This window comes from Cyrtonyx montezumae, unplaced genomic scaffold, assembly GCF_038088225.1.
Source record: "Cyrtonyx montezumae isolate F1298 unplaced genomic scaffold, pur_monq_1.0 scaffold_3, whole genome shotgun sequence".
NCBI classification, from domain to species: Eukaryota; Metazoa; Chordata; class Aves; order Galliformes; family Odontophoridae; genus Cyrtonyx; species Cyrtonyx montezumae.
In genome coordinates this window covers 88,541,612-88,559,084 of record NW_027072034.1, presented here as the reverse complement: position 1 = coordinate 88,559,084, position 17,473 = coordinate 88,541,612, and the positions used below count along the sequence as shown (strand labels likewise).

At 41.7% G+C, this 17,473-nt stretch overlaps 1 protein-coding gene across 4 annotated transcripts in view; it reads right to left on the bottom strand.

The window, feature by feature from the left end:
* VWF (von Willebrand factor) overlaps positions 1 to 17,473 on the bottom strand; it is a 115,122-nt gene that overhangs the window by 69,951 nt on the left and 27,698 nt on the right. For all 4 annotated transcript variants that reach the window (XM_065742304.1, XM_065742308.1, XM_065742307.1 and 1 more), the window contains 9 exons: positions 16,125 to 16,171; positions 14,171 to 14,307; positions 12,720 to 12,858; positions 12,032 to 12,132; positions 10,412 to 10,607; positions 9,718 to 9,933; positions 6,254 to 6,494; positions 5,344 to 5,438; positions 3,804 to 3,964 (listed from right to left, as the gene is read on the bottom strand). In XM_065742304.1, the coding sequence (XP_065598376.1) occupies positions 3,804 to 3,964; positions 5,344 to 5,438; positions 6,254 to 6,494; positions 9,718 to 9,933; positions 10,412 to 10,607; positions 12,032 to 12,132; positions 12,720 to 12,858; positions 14,171 to 14,307; positions 16,125 to 16,171 (1,333 nt within the window). The remainder of the gene's footprint in view (positions 1 to 3,803; positions 3,965 to 5,343; positions 5,439 to 6,253; positions 6,495 to 9,717; positions 9,934 to 10,411; positions 10,608 to 12,031; positions 12,133 to 12,719; positions 12,859 to 14,170; positions 14,308 to 16,124; positions 16,172 to 17,473) is intronic.

Here is a 17,473-nt window from a genome sequence, read left to right as displayed (position 1 = left end):
CATACTACTGCTGTTCAGTATTAGGGCTCTAAATTGATAATGAGTTTGCAGTCTCTGCAAATTATATAATGTATAATTATATTTCTGTAAATATAATATATAAAATATATATTGTGCAAATAAATTTTGCTCAATTTACAAATTACTTAAGTAATGATTAAATTTAAGCGCTGCAGGGGGACATAGTCCTTAATTCCAGGAATCATGTTCAACAAACCATCTGCAAATTCAAGATACCCTCTGGCATCATACTAGAAAGAATCATGTTCCACTTTACATCCCATGGGGAGCTTGCTTGTCTTGTAGCAAGGTAACAGCAGAGGAGAGAGTTGACAAGAAGCTATCTAGAAATACTTGGTTGGATGTTGAGTGAATAGTAGGATTAAGTGTTTCTGCATACTTTTCTCTCTCTGACTCGGGAAGTTAAGCAAGACTGAGGAACTGAGGAAGCATTTGGGAAAAAAGATGAAGGAAGAATAAACTAATTGTTTAAAAAAAAAAGAGCAAGGTTTTGGCTATTTGGTTATCAATTATCATTTCAAGCTCAATTTCATCTTCTATGCCAGTATATTAGTTAGAAAGTTGTGCCGGGTCCTGCACTTTGGCCACAATAACTCCATGCAATGCTATAGGCTTGGGGCAGAATGGCTTGAAGAATGTAGAGAGGAAAAGGACCTGGGGGTGTTGGTTGATGCTCAGCTTAACATGAGCCAGCAGTGTGCCCAGGTGGCCAAGAAGGCCAACAGCATCCTGGCCTGTATTAGAAATAGTGTAGCCAGCAGGAGCAGGAGATGATCATCCCCCTGTACTCAACTCTGGTGCGACCGCACCTTGAGTACTGTGTTCAGTTTTGGGCCCCTCACTACAAGAAGGACATTGAGGCCCTGGAGCATGTTCAGAGAAGGGCAACAAAACTGGTGAGGGGTCTGGAGCACAAGTCTTATGAGGAGCGGCTGAGGGAGCTGGGATTGTTTAGTCTGGAGAAGAGGAGGCTCAGAGGAGACCTTATTGCACTCTACCACTTCCTGAAGGGAGGTTGTGGTGAGGAGGGGTTGGGCCTCTTCTCCCTGATAAATAATGACAGGACAAGAGGGAATGGCCAGAAGTTGCACCGGGGAAGATTTAGATTAGACCTGAGGAAACATTTTTTCTCTGAAAGAGTGGTCAGGCACTGGAATGGCCTGCCTAGGGAGGTGGTTGAGGCACCATCCCTAGCGCTGTTCAAGAAGCGTTTAGATGAGGTGCTAAGGGATTTGATTTAGTAGTTGGGTAGGGATAGTGATAGGAGGATGGAGGACTAGATAGCAGGACTACATAGGAGGACTAGATGATCTTGTAGGTCCTTTCCAACCTTATGAACCTATGAACCTATAAAGAATGAGCATTCTTCCTAATATGCTAGGGCTACACTGAAAGTAACGCTTCCTATTTTATTATGTGGCCCATGACATCAGATGTGGACACTAGTGATGTAGCAATAAAGGTTGAACTTTCCCACCAGTATTCCACTACATTTTGTTGTCATGTGACAGATGGCAGAAAAGGGCAGTCTGACAAAATAGCACCCGACATGGACTGAAGCAAAGGTGTGGAACTGAATTCCCCCATCAGGAAAAAAATTCACCCATTGACATTCATCAACACTTGCATTCATCAACATCAACATTTTGTGGAGACCAAACAGAATATGAGAGCACAGTGAGGCAGCGGGTGCTTTGTTTCAGCCATGGCAATAACAAGGCTGTGTCACCTCTGCAGGTGCAGATTTTTGCAAGTGTAGTTTGCAGGCTCTTGTTCATCATGGTGAAAATGCATAACTAACAACAGTGGGCATGTTGAGAAATAGCTTTTTGTAGCTGAGAATTTGCTCTATAGTATAATGGTTCTTTGTATCTGTTATAGCTTCTATGGAGATAAATAGAATCATAGAATCATAGGAGTTGGAAGGGACCTCAAGAGATCATTGAGTCCAACCCCCCTGCCAAAGCAGGTTCCCTACACCAGGTCACACAGGTAGGCGTCCAGGCGGGTCTTGAACATCTCCAGAGAAGGAGACTCCACAACCCTCCTGGACAGCCTGTGCCAGTGCTCTGTCACCCTCACCATAAAGAAGTTCTTGTGCACATTCATGCAGAACCTCCTGTGCTGCAGTTTCTGTCCATTTCCCCTTGTCCTGTCTCCACACACTACTGAAAAGAGTCTGGCCTCGCCACTTTGCCACCCACACCTCAGGTATTTATAAACCTGGATCAGGTCCCCTCTCAGTCTTCTTTCTCAAGGCTAAAGAGACCCAGTTCATTTAGCCTTTCTTCACAGGGGAGATGCTCCAGGCCCTTCACCATCTTTGTGGCCCTCCGCTGGACTCTTTCCAAGAGATCACTGTCTTTTTTGTACTGGGGAGCCCAGAACTGGACACAGTACTCCAGACAAGGCCTCACCAGGGCAGAATAGAGGGGGAGGATCACTTCCCTCGACCTGCTGGCCATGCTCTTTTTAATGCACCCCAGAGTGCCATTGGCCCTCTTGGCCACGAGGGCACACTGCTGGCTCATGGTCAACCTGTCGTCCACCAGGACATCCAGGTTCCTCTCTACAGAGCTCCTCTCCAACTGGTCATATCCCAGTCTATACTGGTACATGTAATTATTCCTCCCTAGGTGCAATCCTCTACACTTGCTCTTGTTAAACCTCATCTAGTTTCTTACTGCCCAGCTCTCCAGCCTGTTCATTCTTGCTGAATGGCAGCACAGCCTTCACGCATGTCAGCCAATCCTCCCAACTTCATATCATCAGCAAACTTGCTGAGGGTGGCCACTATCCCCTCATCAAGGTCATTGATGAAGATGTTGAACAAGACTGGACCCAGCACAGACCCTTGGGGGACACTGCTGTAACCAGGCCCCAACCAGACTCTGCACTGCCAACGACAACCCTCTGTGCTCTGCTAGTCAGCCAGTTCTCAATCCACTTCACTGTCCACTCATCTATCCCACACTTCCTTAGCTTTGTTATAAGGATGTCATGGGAGACAGTATCAAATGCCTTGCTGAAATCAAGGTAGACTACATCCACCACCCTCCCCCCATCCACCCGGCCTGTGACAACATCATAGAAGGCCACCAGGTTGGTCAAGCATGACCTCCCCTTGGTGAACCCATGCTGGCTACTCCTGATAACCTCCTTTTCTTCCAATTGTCTGGAGATGGCATCCAGCACAAGCTGTTCCGTCACCTTTCCAGAGGTGAGGCTGACTGGCCTACAATTACACGGATCTTCCTTCTTGCCCTTTTTGAAGACTGGATTGACATTGGCTATCCTCCAGTCTTCAGGCACCTCCCTCATTATCCAAGACCTCTCAAAGACGATAGAGAGCAGTTCAGCAATCACCTCCCTCCAGCTCCCTCAGCACCCGTGGATGCACCCCATGGGGTCCCACAGATTTACGAACATCAGCGTTGCCTAGGCGCTCACGGACCACATCCTCCCTGACTAAAGGAAAGTCTCCCATTCCCCAGATTCTCTCACTAAACTCCATGGTCCTGGATTCCTGATTGAGAGCTTTTTCACTGAAGACAGAAGCGAAGAAGACATTCATTATCTCTGCCTTCTCAGCATCCCCATAAATAGGAGGCACTAGTTTCAGAGCAACCTACATAATTACTTCAAACCAGCCATAACTTTATAGTCACTGTGAAATGACTCATTACCACATTTCCAAGCTACAAGATGACTCTGACGGGAAAGAATGAAGGCAAGAAATCAAAGAACATCTGTTTCCCTTTTGTGCAATTAAGGCCACTTACCATCCCTTTTGGACATAGGCATCCAGATATGCAGCCATGGCTGATGCACTCCAGGTCAAAGTTCTGGCAAGTCTTGGCACACTCTAACCCTTCAGCTCTTGGATTATTTTTGGGACAGATATATTTTACCATGGGTGATCTGCATGTCAAGCTCCTTTTTACTTAAAAAATAATAATAATAAAAATATATATATAAGTCTACAGAAATTATTATTAGAACTCAAATATTATTACCACAGTACTTTTCTAAAGGATGTTGAAAACAAAGTTAGGATGTGAACAGAGCATCACTACAGTTAGGCTAGCATGAAAGCATGAATTCTAAGAAAAGCAAAATGATCTGTGCTACAGTAAATACCATCCTACCAATGTAGACAGACTCAGATTTGCAACTTAAAGTTGCAAATACACCTTATTTTGAAACATATTTCAGCCTGTAGGAACTGCATACTAGCATCATCACAAAACTTATGTTATGCATCAGCAGCATTTAGGCCCACTTCCAAAACAAGCATAACTTAATTGGTGGCTGTTAATAACAGTGAATGTAACTCAAACACAATGCTTTCAGAGTTGGAAACTTCAATTTCTGACCAAATTTCTCAATTAACTCCAGGTAAACAGTGCCTTTGCAGCATTAAAGCACGTGTTTTGTGAGAGGTCAGTATTGATGTACTCTTACAAGGCTTCACCTGAAGGGTAGCCAGCAAGCAACACTGTTACTGGTGGGCTATGAAAACATATTACCAGTCAATCATATTTACAATATTTTCCACTAGAAGCTTGGCAGTGAGAATGGCAGTTAATGTAAAGAAGCAAAGGTAATCAACCTCTTGTCTCATAAGTCATCAACCAAAATTTTTCTCAAAATAACCCAAGTGGGTGCATTCGGTTGCATGCAATGGGAGATGTGGTTACTCTTACTGGTTGTGCAGGGGTATACCCAGGCCTCACCAAATCCCCAGTATCTCTGTCCTGTCAGAGGCATCCAGTCTCAGATTGCCCTCTCCTATATCCTACATCTCCATCCAGCTATCAATGGACCACAAAGTCCCAAACCAGTGGTGTGATATTTTTCAACACAGTAGGTTGCTCTGTAAGGCAATTTTCAGCCTCCAGAATATTTCAAGTTAAAATGCCTGCTGGCTGGAAGGTACAATCAGTATCAAGCTGCAGGCTAACATTCAAGCCAAAATTAAAAAAGTCACATGCACTGGAAACAAGAGCTTGTCAGTCAGAAGAAAGAGGTACAAAGCTGGCTAGTTTTGACATCACGTGATGCTGAAAATGTAACTAGGAGCTTCAGATCACCAAAGAATTTCCTAACTTATACAACTACAAAAAAATTGCAGTGACTAAACATGATTTTGAGAGGTGAGACACAATAAACCCAGTACCTCCCATGCAAACATTTCTGTCCTGTAACTAAAATCAATCAATAAATATTTGCACACATGCACACCTCTTCCCTACCCTATGCCACCCAGAGACCGAAGATGAAAAAAGGAGAAAAAACAGGAAATAATTAATGCATACTAACCTCTGGCAGAAGGCCTCTCATCAGCAAAAATATCTGGCAATAAGGCACCAGGAGCTTTACTTTTACTGCAGTGCATGAAACCATCTTCACAATAGCTAAGAAAAACAGTTATATTTAACAAAGTGACATTTGATGTGTTTTTTTTGTTTTGTTTGTTTTTAACCAGCTCATGCTGCTTTTTCCAGGCAGGCCTACAGGAAACTAGTGACAGTAACAAAATTATTCCTCTAATTTGGGCTGATCTACTACTTTCCATCTAATGAGCTTATCAACATTAAAGGACAACCTTCTTTGAGACAGTCAGTGGTATGTTAGCATAGCAAACCAGCCATACTGTAGTCCCTGTCCCACTGAATTTAATGCATAGTATTACTCATGCACAGGCATAAAGCTGAGCAAGATAATAGTCACATTTGCTGTGGAGACATGTAAAGGATCACACAGTGCTGCAGCATTTGTTTTCTACAGTAGAATAGAAAAGCAGAGCTATCTTAACAATTACATCCCTACTCTCAGTATACCACTACCCAATTTAACAATTAGAAATGCTTCTTAATATTTGCATCTTTGGTAGGCAATAAGGTTTTAACAGTTAATAAATGTATTGCAGTACACTAAAATGTAATTTTGTAAAAGTACCCAGAGTCAGTAAATAAACTCCATATCAAACCATCAGGACATGCTTACAGAACAAGGCTTAATATGCTAATTTTTTTGACTGAGATGTCATTTGAATGATACGGAGAGATGCAACAGCAAGATTTATTCAGTTTAGTTCAGCTGGAGGCAAAAATTTTCTGTCTTTTAAGCCACTTTCAGAGGAGGTAATCAAACTGAAGAACTAAACCTCTTAGTCAGACCATCCAAAAACTTCTGAGTCACAGCATGCTGCAATAAATCCTGTACTTACCACAAGGTGTAATGATCTGAAAAGATATCCTCTGGCTGGAAGATTTCACCATCATAGTAACAAGAGCACTGGGACTTTGGTACACACTCCTCACTCTCATCTAAGTAGTGCCCAGGTGGGCAGTAGCAGCCTTCCATACAGAATTCATCACAGTTCTCATCTGGGTAGGACAGAGATCGGCACGTCTGGTTGCACAATGTCCCACACGGCAGGTATATCTGGCCTTCAGGACAGTTCATTGCTGTTGAAAGATGTGTACATCATGAAGACCACCACTTGAACTAAAGGAAAAAAATAATTATAATAGCAGAAATATAAGTTAATCGAGATTGAAGCTAATAAGTCAAATAAATGTTTCTGAAAACCGAGGTTATTACTCTGATCCACCAGGGAGCCAAAAAAAAAAAAAGTCTCATAACTTCCAGTCATTTTTATCTTTACCACTGACCAGAAAACAGAACAGCAAGTTTTCTGAAAGCTGTAGTACATCTCTTCTGAGACTCCCAGTGCACTACATGATATGGAAAACATCATGATAACAGAAGTCACAAAATCACAACATCTAATTACAATTTTCCTTGAAGTGAAGCCTACTGCACTGCTTTATATAAATGAGCAAAACCTTACAAAGGGCAGTTGGGAATAAATTTCTGGACTTGACTGCAAGCCCTGCAATGTAATACAACCACAAAATTTCCTCCAGAATGAAAAACTGTCTTTGTTCAATTTCTATTACTATGTGCACATTCACACTTCTTTCTTTTTGGTACAGTCAAGGACAACTTGGTCAAAATAATTAGAATGTATGTCTCTGCCTTTGTGCTGCTACAACAGTCTAAAGCCTCACAACCCAGAAGCTGTCAGACATATTTCCACAAATATCCATAAATAGTAAAGCCACTTAGAATACGAGCTTTTCTTCCATTACCACGAGTTTATGATGATTAATTAATTTATTTGGAGACCTAGTCATGGCCTTTAAAACCATATTGGCTTCTTTGTATATGAAAGATTGATGACTCAGTTTTACAACACTAATTTTGAGAAGCTACTCTGCATACAATAGCATCATCACTAGGTGGCAGTGATGACAATACATTTCAGAAGATGAGAACAAGTTAATATTACCATGGGATTATTCACAGGCCTCCTATTAACCAGGATTTACAAAGCCTGTTTTGCTTGTAGCAGTCTTCCAAAATAAATGTTCAGGGTCACAAGGTGATGAAATAATGTTCAGTGGAATGAGGAAAACAGCTGCGAACAAATGCTAGTACATTTGTATTGTGCTAAAACCAAGATCAGAAGTTACACAGAGCTTCCTCTTCCTCTTGCCATCCCAGCAGAATGATTAAATAATCTCTGCACACTAATCCATGAGCACAGATTCCTGGAAACTGCAACAGTAATGGCAATAAAACAAAAATCATAGCAAGCATACAGCCTTGCAGTCTTGTACAGCTGCTAGCAGAGCTGAACTAACACTGAAGAACACAAAGCAAAACTAGCATGCTAACAAACATCTAATGCTTACCTTCATGACAGTTTTTCAAAAGTGATGAACTACTACTTACTGAAGAGGCATGGTCACACCAGCATTCCCCAAACTTTTGTTGAGGCACCTGAAGACCCATGAGAATGTAAGCCCCTAACTCGAAGATCCAACCGAGGGTTTTTTTCAGAGCAGACAAGACTCTCAAGGAGTTCTTCTCTCAGTCTGTACACATATCACAGATTGCATTGACCCAAGTGAAAAATCTTGCACTTGGCCTTTTGAATCTCATCAAGTTCACGTGGACCCATTTCTCAAGCTTCTCCAGGTCACTATGGCATCCCTTCCTTCTGTTCTATCAACTGCACCCCTTAGCTTAGTCTCAACAGAAAGCTAGCAAGTTTACTCAATAATCCCACTGAGTAAGACATCAGTAAAGAGGTTGAAGAGCACCAGTCTCAAAACAAACCCCTGAGGGACACCACTCACCACAGGTCTTCACATGGACATAGAGCTGTTCATGACAGCACTCCAGCTGCAACCATTCAAACAACTCCTTAACCACTGAATAACCACCCTTCAAATTTCTATCTTTCCACTTTAGAGATAAGAATGTTGCATACGACCATGCCAAAGGTCCTACAGAAGTCCAAGTAAACAACATCAGTGGACAAAAGAAGGGCAACTAAAGCCATAACTCCATGACAGAAGGCCACCAGGTCGGCTAAGTTTGATCTGCCCTTGGTGAAGTCACACTAGCTGTCATGGAACACCTCCTCATCTCACATGTGCCTTAACATAGCTTCCAGGAAGATTTCCTGGACCTTCCATGACCTTCCCTGGCACAGAGATAAGGCTCACTGGCTTGTAGTTCCCCAAGTTTTCCACTCTCCTTTTCTTAAATATGAGAGTGGTGTTTTCCTTTTTCCAGTCACTTATGTATGGGAACTTCACCTTATGTATGGGAACTGCTGAATCATGGCCTGAAACACTGATTGGTCACCTGAGGTGAGCACCAAGTCAGCCATGGGGCACAGGTGAAGGTGATATACCTGTGTGATTGGAGGGGGTGGAGCCTGGCTCCACCGCTCCCAAACCCCATTTAAGGGCTGACCACCACCAGGGAAGGATCTCTTCTTGGAGATCCCTCCTACCTGGAGTCCCCTGTGAGCCTTGACAGCTTGAAGGTGAGCCATCTTCTCTTTGTATTATTTGTATCCCATCTATATAGAACTACCCAAAACATAAGATCATCTATACTATTTTGTTGTGAAGTACCATCCTTGGGAGTTATTTACCCCCACACCTTACCACCATGGTTCACTGATTTTTATCTATGCAAAAACATCCTATTGTTCCATTCCCCCAATTCTGAATTTTGTTTTATGTTCTCCCAGCATCTCATCTTACAGGTTGTTAGCCCTTGAACCAGGGTTGCTGCAAATGATCCTCAGTGGAATTTAAAACTCAGTTCTTCCTGACAATCATAGTTCAACTCCTATGCTAAGTATCATAGTCAAAGCACTCCTTTGTTGTGATAAGTAGTGATATTCACAGACTGTTAATCAAGGCTCAGGCTGTCATCTTGAACCAGCTTCCAGATCAGACCAGAATTTACAAGTATGGTCAGCAAAACGATATTCACCAAGAAACTACTGTGAATGATGTGCATGAAAATAAGATCTCAGGCTACTGCACCGGTAGCATGATAATCTGTCTTCTAGGTGATTCTTCAAACACTGGGACAGTGGTTACAAAATGTTTGTTCATGAAACATTCAAAATGTGTCTGAGGCTCTGTCTATGCAATCTGCTATAAGCCTGCCCTGTTGTAAGCAGGAGGCTGTAGATATCCCATCTGATAAAAAAAAAAGTCTTCAACATTACAGTTATGTTCTATTTACCCTTTGATATTGATAAGAAATTCTTTTGAGAAAAGGAAAATGAGTAAATTCCAGGAGTATTTAACTTACGGCAGAAATCAGGTGCTCTCCACTGGACCAGAACATTCTTCCTAGCACAGGCTGTTGCATAATTAGTAATAGAGGAGCACAAGCAATCCTTGCCACTAGAGCAAGAGCAAACATCAAAGTGGCAGTTCTTCATATAGGGAGTGGGATTGATTTCATGGTGACAGCGTTCAAAAACAGAAGACAGCAAAACTGAACAGGATTCCTCAGCATATTTGGCTAAATAGAAAAGAGAAAAATGACATGAGAGCACCAAATCAATAACTGGCTTTCAAGGAAAAAAAGAAGAGCCACAGTAACTTTTTTTTTGCTTCCATGGGGGGAAAAAAGCAACAAAAAGCAGAATAAAGAAGGATCAAGTAGGCATAGTTACCTTGTAAGCTCATTGATCATGAGTTCCACTAAAAGAATAATTAGTAAAACAAAACAAGGAAAAGCAATATTTTTATATTATGTTATGACTACTTGTGGCACTGCAGTTCCTTTTACATGGCTCCTGCCCTATGCTGGTTTACGTATTTGCAAAATTAAACACTCTAGGTTACACTCTTCAAAAAACATACATTTCCCAAAAGAAACCTGCATCAAACAGTATTTGTTTTTTCCTTCCCCTCCCCCACCCCCCCTTTCCATAAAAGATGGAATATCACAGATTGCTAAACAACAGCACATGTTAATTTTGGAGGGAATTCAATACCTAAATGAGGATTGAGATTGCAGGGGTCATTGTCCTGTTTTAATAAGTCTTGGCAGTCTGCACTGAGCTTCCAAGAATTTCCAAAATCCTCCAAAAGAGCTTCCACCAGGCCAGAAGGAGTAAGAAAATCATCCCCTTGGTCACCGTTGTAATTTCCACACAGGCCACACATTCTTTCAGTATACACTAGAGATACCTAAGGAGCAACAATATTAGCCCAGACATCCTCCAGAATAGGTAATCAGTATGCACAAAGATTTTCTAAGGAATGAAATGAGTGCAATTAACTAAGGAAACTTTACAATACATCACAAAGTACTACAAGCACACATCCATTTTACAACATTTTGTGATCAGCTAAAAAATATAATAATTAATAGCTAAAGAATAACTTCTGAATGCAAAGCAATAAATTCAGATGGTAACTGAGGGTAACCTTAGCAGTAAAAGGGTCTCAGACTCACACAGGCTTGTTGTTATGCTCCTCCACACAATATATGCAGGTCTGTCAAGGCACCCTGGCAATACTGCACCAGCAGATCAGTACACCAGGAAGTAACACCAAAGGCAGGCCGCACCTCTGAGGCTAAAAATAGACCCTCAAAGAAATTGTCTGTAATCCCCAAGACCCTACCAATCTAAAGACAAACAGATTCATGTAGGAGCTAGAGGATGCTGGATGGCTTAGCCAGAGAAGGGTATTATTAAATTAGTTTGTTGTTTATATCCTTGGCAGATACAAAGACAACCAGAGATCACTATGTAACCTGACCTCCAGCATAACTCAGCCAAGACTTTAAGTCGTGAAACACCACGCCAAGACATAATGTAGCTCAAACAAATGAAACATTCTGGCAATTCTAAAAGCCATTTTAAAAGAGTGAGGCATGTGTGTTGGCTTATTGGCTATTAGGAGAATGTTCCATAGTAAACAACCCTCTTCCCCTCATTCACAGGCTCTTCTGCATTATAATTTATTCTACAGCTAACAGCAGACCAAAATAAATACACGTATATAAAGCGTGTTACTTGAAGCTTTTTGTCCTTGCAGCTAGACAGCTTCCCTTAAAGTTCACTTATTTTAAACCTGGCTTGGCCATTTCCATGCTGCTGCTGTCTGCAGCACAGACAAATCCTAGTTAATCAAGACTGACTTCAAATATTCCTCATAGTAGAAGGAGCATGCAACATACATTGAATGAGTTAAATGATCTTCCCTGGAAGTTACCAATAACTGCGTCCCTGGAGTCATATTCTTCACTTGTTATAAGTCATAGGAATCTACTGCTATAATCAGGACAGTTAAATTTAATGAAAAAAAAAGTTTTAAGTGTATCTGCTGAACAAAACACATAAGTATTCCTTATTAATAATGGCTGTCATTGCACAAAAAGGAGAGGAAAAAATAGTCTGCTGTGGGATGAAAATGTTTTCTGGAACACAAAAGGAGCTGTATATTATTCTAGGAGTATCAAGAGAATGGCATTTCTAACATGCAATGAAAATTCTAACATGCAATGAAAAGCAATTTCTCATTGTACAAAGAAAATCTCTGTATGTCTGAGTGGGTTGAGATAGATGAGGGAAGGCAGAAATAAAGGAAATTAAATGAAAGAGTACCTTCACCAACAGTTCACCATGGCCATCCCAGTCAATCTGCAAATCTTCCCCATAGGTAAGGCGAACTGAAGTCCTCACCGTGCGCTGGATCCGAAGGGCACCTCAAGGCAAACACAAAGTATCATTTTAAGCCCAGATGCAGCATTTCAATCCACAGGACTGCTGAGGTCCTCTGAATCGGACAGAGTACCTGCCAGAGGGAAGGAACACACAGCACTGCCAAAGCAAGAAGCACCCCGTTTTTACTTCCCAAGCTTTGTGCCTGCTCAGCAATTCATAAATGTGTGAATTTGTCCATAACACCTGCTCAGAAGCCCTAGAATGGGACATATGCACATTTTGGAAAAAAAAAAAAAAAAAAAAAAAAGGATTGTGACATTTTGACATGTGATTTCAAGCTTCTTATTAAAAAAAAAAGAAAATTTAAAATATAAACCAATAGCAGTTTTCAACAGAACATCTCCCAAATCCAAACCAACTTAATTCTAATTTTAAAACTGCTGACCCCAAGATGTGTCAGCTTCATGGAAAGAAGCTGGAACAACAGAACTTCTAATAACACAGAAATGCAGTGGCTGCAAATGGTAATTTGATGTGGAAAACATTTTCTTGATCAAACTACAGCTAGAAAGGCTAATACTGGGGACCCCTTCAGTGGCTGGCCAGTTACTCGCTTGTACACACACACCTTGTAGCAAAGGGATCTGTATGTCTTGTCCATTCAGTGAAATTCCTCCTCCGTGTTTCATTTTTATGAGGCTGTTGTCCATATCTTGGATTCGGACAGAAGCAGAACGAGTACACACAGCATCGGGATCATCTGCACACTACAGTGAGGCAAAAATTTCCTTTAAACCTCAAGATTTCACTTATTCATGACTACACCCTGCGCCCGCAGAAGAACATAATTCAGGAGGCATTAAGCATCTTGATGGTTTTATTGATAGAGGCTGCCTCCTATAAACATCAGGCTGGCAGCCTTTCTTCATTATGCTGTTAACCACATAGGGGAGACCTCTCTGCTGCTCCTGCCCTACCTAGCAAGTACACTGCAGTGGCTTCTATTGCTAGAATGCCAGGCCTAAAGTTGCTGCAGGGGAAGGAATGGGAAGCACTTCCCTGGAGAACCCATCATACCACAAGAGAGCTCTGCAACTTACTCTACCTAGACTGTGGAGAGTATTTCTTTTACTGGTTGTGTGTTATGCAGATGAGGAGGCCCCAGTTTTCCTCCTTGGCTTCAAAAGCAGTTTCAGTGAAACCTGTTCTGCAAGTTTCCAAACACAGGTGACTCAGAGCTACATTAATCAGAGTTCTCTGCACATACATCCATCACATCTCCATTCCACTGCAGCCTCACTTCTGCTCATGCCTCCCACATCTATCATCTTCTCCTGAATGGCGGGCCAATACTCTCCTCACATAAATTCTCTGACTCAGCTACACCCCTCCCTGCCCACAGATTCTCTAGTCTGTCCCTTTTGCCAATTCAAGACATTCTCCAGCCTGAAGGCTAGTTCATCTCATCCCACACATCTTACAGGCAGGCTTCATCTTTCTGTGACAGGCTGTAAAGGTCTGTTTCCCTCCCTGTCCTAGTAAGGGTGCCCTTCCTGCCTCACTCCAGTCACCTCCTCTCACTGATCTTCAGCTGTCTTGCTTTCTCCCTTCCCTCCAGGGAGACACTTTAGAAAGTCAGCAGGTGTCAACAGACCACTAAACAACATAAATGACCCAGCAGTATGACCAAGTGAAAAGTAACCCGCTTAACTATTCAACCAAGGCACACTACTCAGGGTCTGTGGAAATCTGTTTTCCATAGGCACTTGTGAACAGCAGCCTCCAGGGTGCTCAGTAAGGGGCACAGCCTCTCCTGCTTGTGCTTTCTTAGCTGTAAGAGGAAGCTGATCCTCCAAATTGCATTAGAAATCTGAATCTCCTGGTAGGCTCCTGGGAATGGCAGCAAGAAAAGGCAAAGTGTTTATTAGCCAAGAAGAAAGACGGCATCTGTTATTTAAACTAATTATTTCATAGGAAAATTAATTGTCCTGTACGTATGCAATTCCTATCGTACTCCTACAACCCTTCTGGCTCACGCAAGAGAGTGTGTACACAGGCATAAGCCAAAGATGTTGTTACCTGGACTGTCTCGATGATAACAGAAAATGAGTTTTCCACACAGTCTTTGGCAAATAAGTACTGGCAAATCCCACTGAAGGTGAAGTACTTGTTGTCAAAGCTTTTGAAATGAGATTGGCCAGTGATGGAGCACTCCCCTAAAAAATGCAAGAGCAGTTAATGACCCCAGTGCTGGCTGTAAGCCTCATCCTGCTCACTATGTCACAGAAGGGGAACAGGAGCTGAGTGGCTGCACAAAACCTACGTCCCCTGCAGGTCAGAGACTATGGACAAGATGCTTATCTCACTTTTTATTCCTGTAAGTCATTACTAGTAGCAACAACGGCACCAACAAAAGCAGAGAAATATGGCATCAATCACACTAAAGAACTGAAATCCTGTCTATGAAAAAGCCTGTATAGCACTTCTAAGTGTAGCTTATAATGATATCAGAGGACAGTGTAGCTCCCTGTTCTGAAGTGAATTTGATTCTTCTGTAGCATACATCGGTATGGCCCTGGGAATTCATAGTTTCTCAAGGTTTCTGCCAGCTAGGTAATACACAACTTACACTAGTTTAAGTAAACTAGTTTATTAAACTAGTTTATTGAGCTTTAATCTAATTGAAATTTCTCTTAAAATATTTTAGTTTGAACCCAACTAACTGGTGCTGATACCACTCACTGTTACGTAGCACACAAACTTCCTTCTCTATAAGATGAGCAAGTAGACAGAGTGGAAGTGCTAATGCCTAAGGTGGCTATACCCCATTGTGATTCTCCAGCATTGCTGGGCACTGGACCACATGCCCCTGTAAACCAATTCATTGACTTGCAATATCTTGAACCAACATATTTGAAAAACACTTTTACTTAGTCCAGTGTGACATATCTGCACCCAAAGACTGAGCCAGCAGAATTCAGGATCTAAGTTTGCTGTGACACTTTGTGGGCTATCAGCACAGCCCTGCACAACTCACAGATGTGCCTCACTCAGTACATTTTACACAATTGTGTCCTTACAAACTGAGACCCTCTGTTACCCTGCTGGTATTTTTGGAGAACTGCAGTATAGTTTTATGAAGGTAACTGTCTGAAAGCCTTCTTCAAAATGGCCTTCTTTAACACAGCCCCAAAAAAGTGTTGATTCCTCTGCTGGCCTGCCTTAAAAACCAATAACTTATTCTAACAAAGCGTTATTCTAATATTAATGGAAAAACATCAGAAAAAAGAACTGGGAGACAACTGCAGTTGAAGGTCTTCTGGGGCAAAATTAATGGTTCAGAGTAAAGATCTGCATAATTTTAATTAACTAGCAGAAAGCTAAAAAGAAATCCATATTTAAAATATCCACAACTTAAGTACTTACTGAATAATGCAGAAGTTTGATGCTCCCACAATCCTACTTCAAAAAGAAGCTATCTAAACATTTCAGCATCTTAATATATTTCTAGGAGTTGAGGCTTTCCGTTTCCAAGACAGCAGTATTTAGGTACCACTACTGGGATGTAGTATCCTGATATGCCACAGTCTCCGCAAACACATAGGAAGGCTTTTACTTCAAAGAGCTTGCAAACAGATTATTTCATATGAGTATTACACAGAAATTTCCACTGCAGACAAGGTGGTAAGAAGGTCAGATGCTGGGCTGTACTGGCAAAACTGCTGACAAAGGACAGAGAAAGCTCAGCAGTGCTCCTTCTGTACCTGAAAGCTAGTCCTCTGATGATACAGATTCTTTATAATCAAGAACCATTTTTTTCAACAAACAGGAATTGCTATATCTACAGTATATCTGTTTTGTCTGACAAGGAGAACTGAAATACAATCCCATCTGGCTTGCATTGGAACAAGCAGGTAAGGGCAAAGACAGAGTCACCCTTAACGTGGAAAAAATGTAATCATGATGTAAGCGGGAGGAATGTGGATAGCATTTACTCACATGTCAAAGCCTAAAAACATTAGGACCAACATACCTGGGCATTCCCCATTGCTGCAGATCCAGATGCCACTTCGACAAATGCTAGGAAACACAGTTATCAGTTATATAATGTTATGCAATTTTTTTTTCCACCCACAGATAACTGAAACACAGGCCCCAGTTTTATGGAAATTAGGCCAGTCTCCAACATCCTTTCCCTCTGCCATAATCTTGTTTCTTAAGAGAATATATCTACTTCCCTGGTCTCAACTACCATCATTTGACAGCAAAAGTTGATAATAAGAATTGGAATGTTTACAAAACTTCAGAAGCTTAACTTTTTTCCCCCATAGCTCTACATTTAATAGAATTTTCATATTCTACTGATGTAGAATGAGTTTTAAAACCAATCTCAGTATATGCATACTGATGTGAATGAATCATGGAGGGAAAAATACTTTGACCCCTGGAAATTCCATCTACAACACCCAGCTCAGCGTGAAACAGCACAGCTAGATCAAGGTGGCTCAGGACCCCTTTGAATTTAGAAATCTCTAGCATGAGGTCCCACGGACCTTCTGGGCAGCTGTTCCAGTGCTGTACCATCTCAGAGGATAAGTTTTTTCTTGTATCTAAATGGAACACCCCTTATCACAACTTTGTGTCCTTGCTTCTCTGCTATTTGCCTGTCTTCTCTTCCACCCTTCTTTGTGAATTGAATGATTCACCCGTTGGCCTTTAAACAAATCTAGTTCTCCCCAGTCACTCCCTGTAGTTATCATTCTCCCTCTGCAATGGGGTCAAGCACCAGGCATAGCCTCCCAAGTTCAACACTGAAGGCAAGAAGTCCTGTTTTCACCAGATGGCTTGATTTCTGCAAAGGAAGACCTTTATCACTTTGACTGCACAGTTTTCTTAAATTTCCCTTATTCAGTTGCCCTTTTTGCGCAAACTGCGAGAACATCTTCCCATTCTAAAGCCTTTCTGTGGTGAGTTCAGTGCCACACCCCAGAGGAGCTACTAGTAATCAGCAACAGGTGCTCACTGAGACTGCTGTCATTCTTGGGTCTCTGAGATATCAGGTGTGTCAGCCCCAGAATCTCCAAAAAAGTGAGTTTCAATAGATGCTGCTCTTTTTATTCTTTCAATTATTCCAGCTCTTGAAAAGCAGTTGTGGGGAGTCAGTTTACTTAGGATGGTGAACGCAGAGCTGACGGGATAACAGCTTTATCAGTTTTGAATAAAAGGAAACATTTTCTAACAATACAATCTATTACGCAGCATTAGCCTCTCAAGAATTCTATGGGTGAACAATGTGGCCAAGCTCAAAGCTTGAGACAGCTCGTATTCTGTGACACATGGTGCCAATAATGACAAACTCACATAGACAGTCTTTCTTCATAT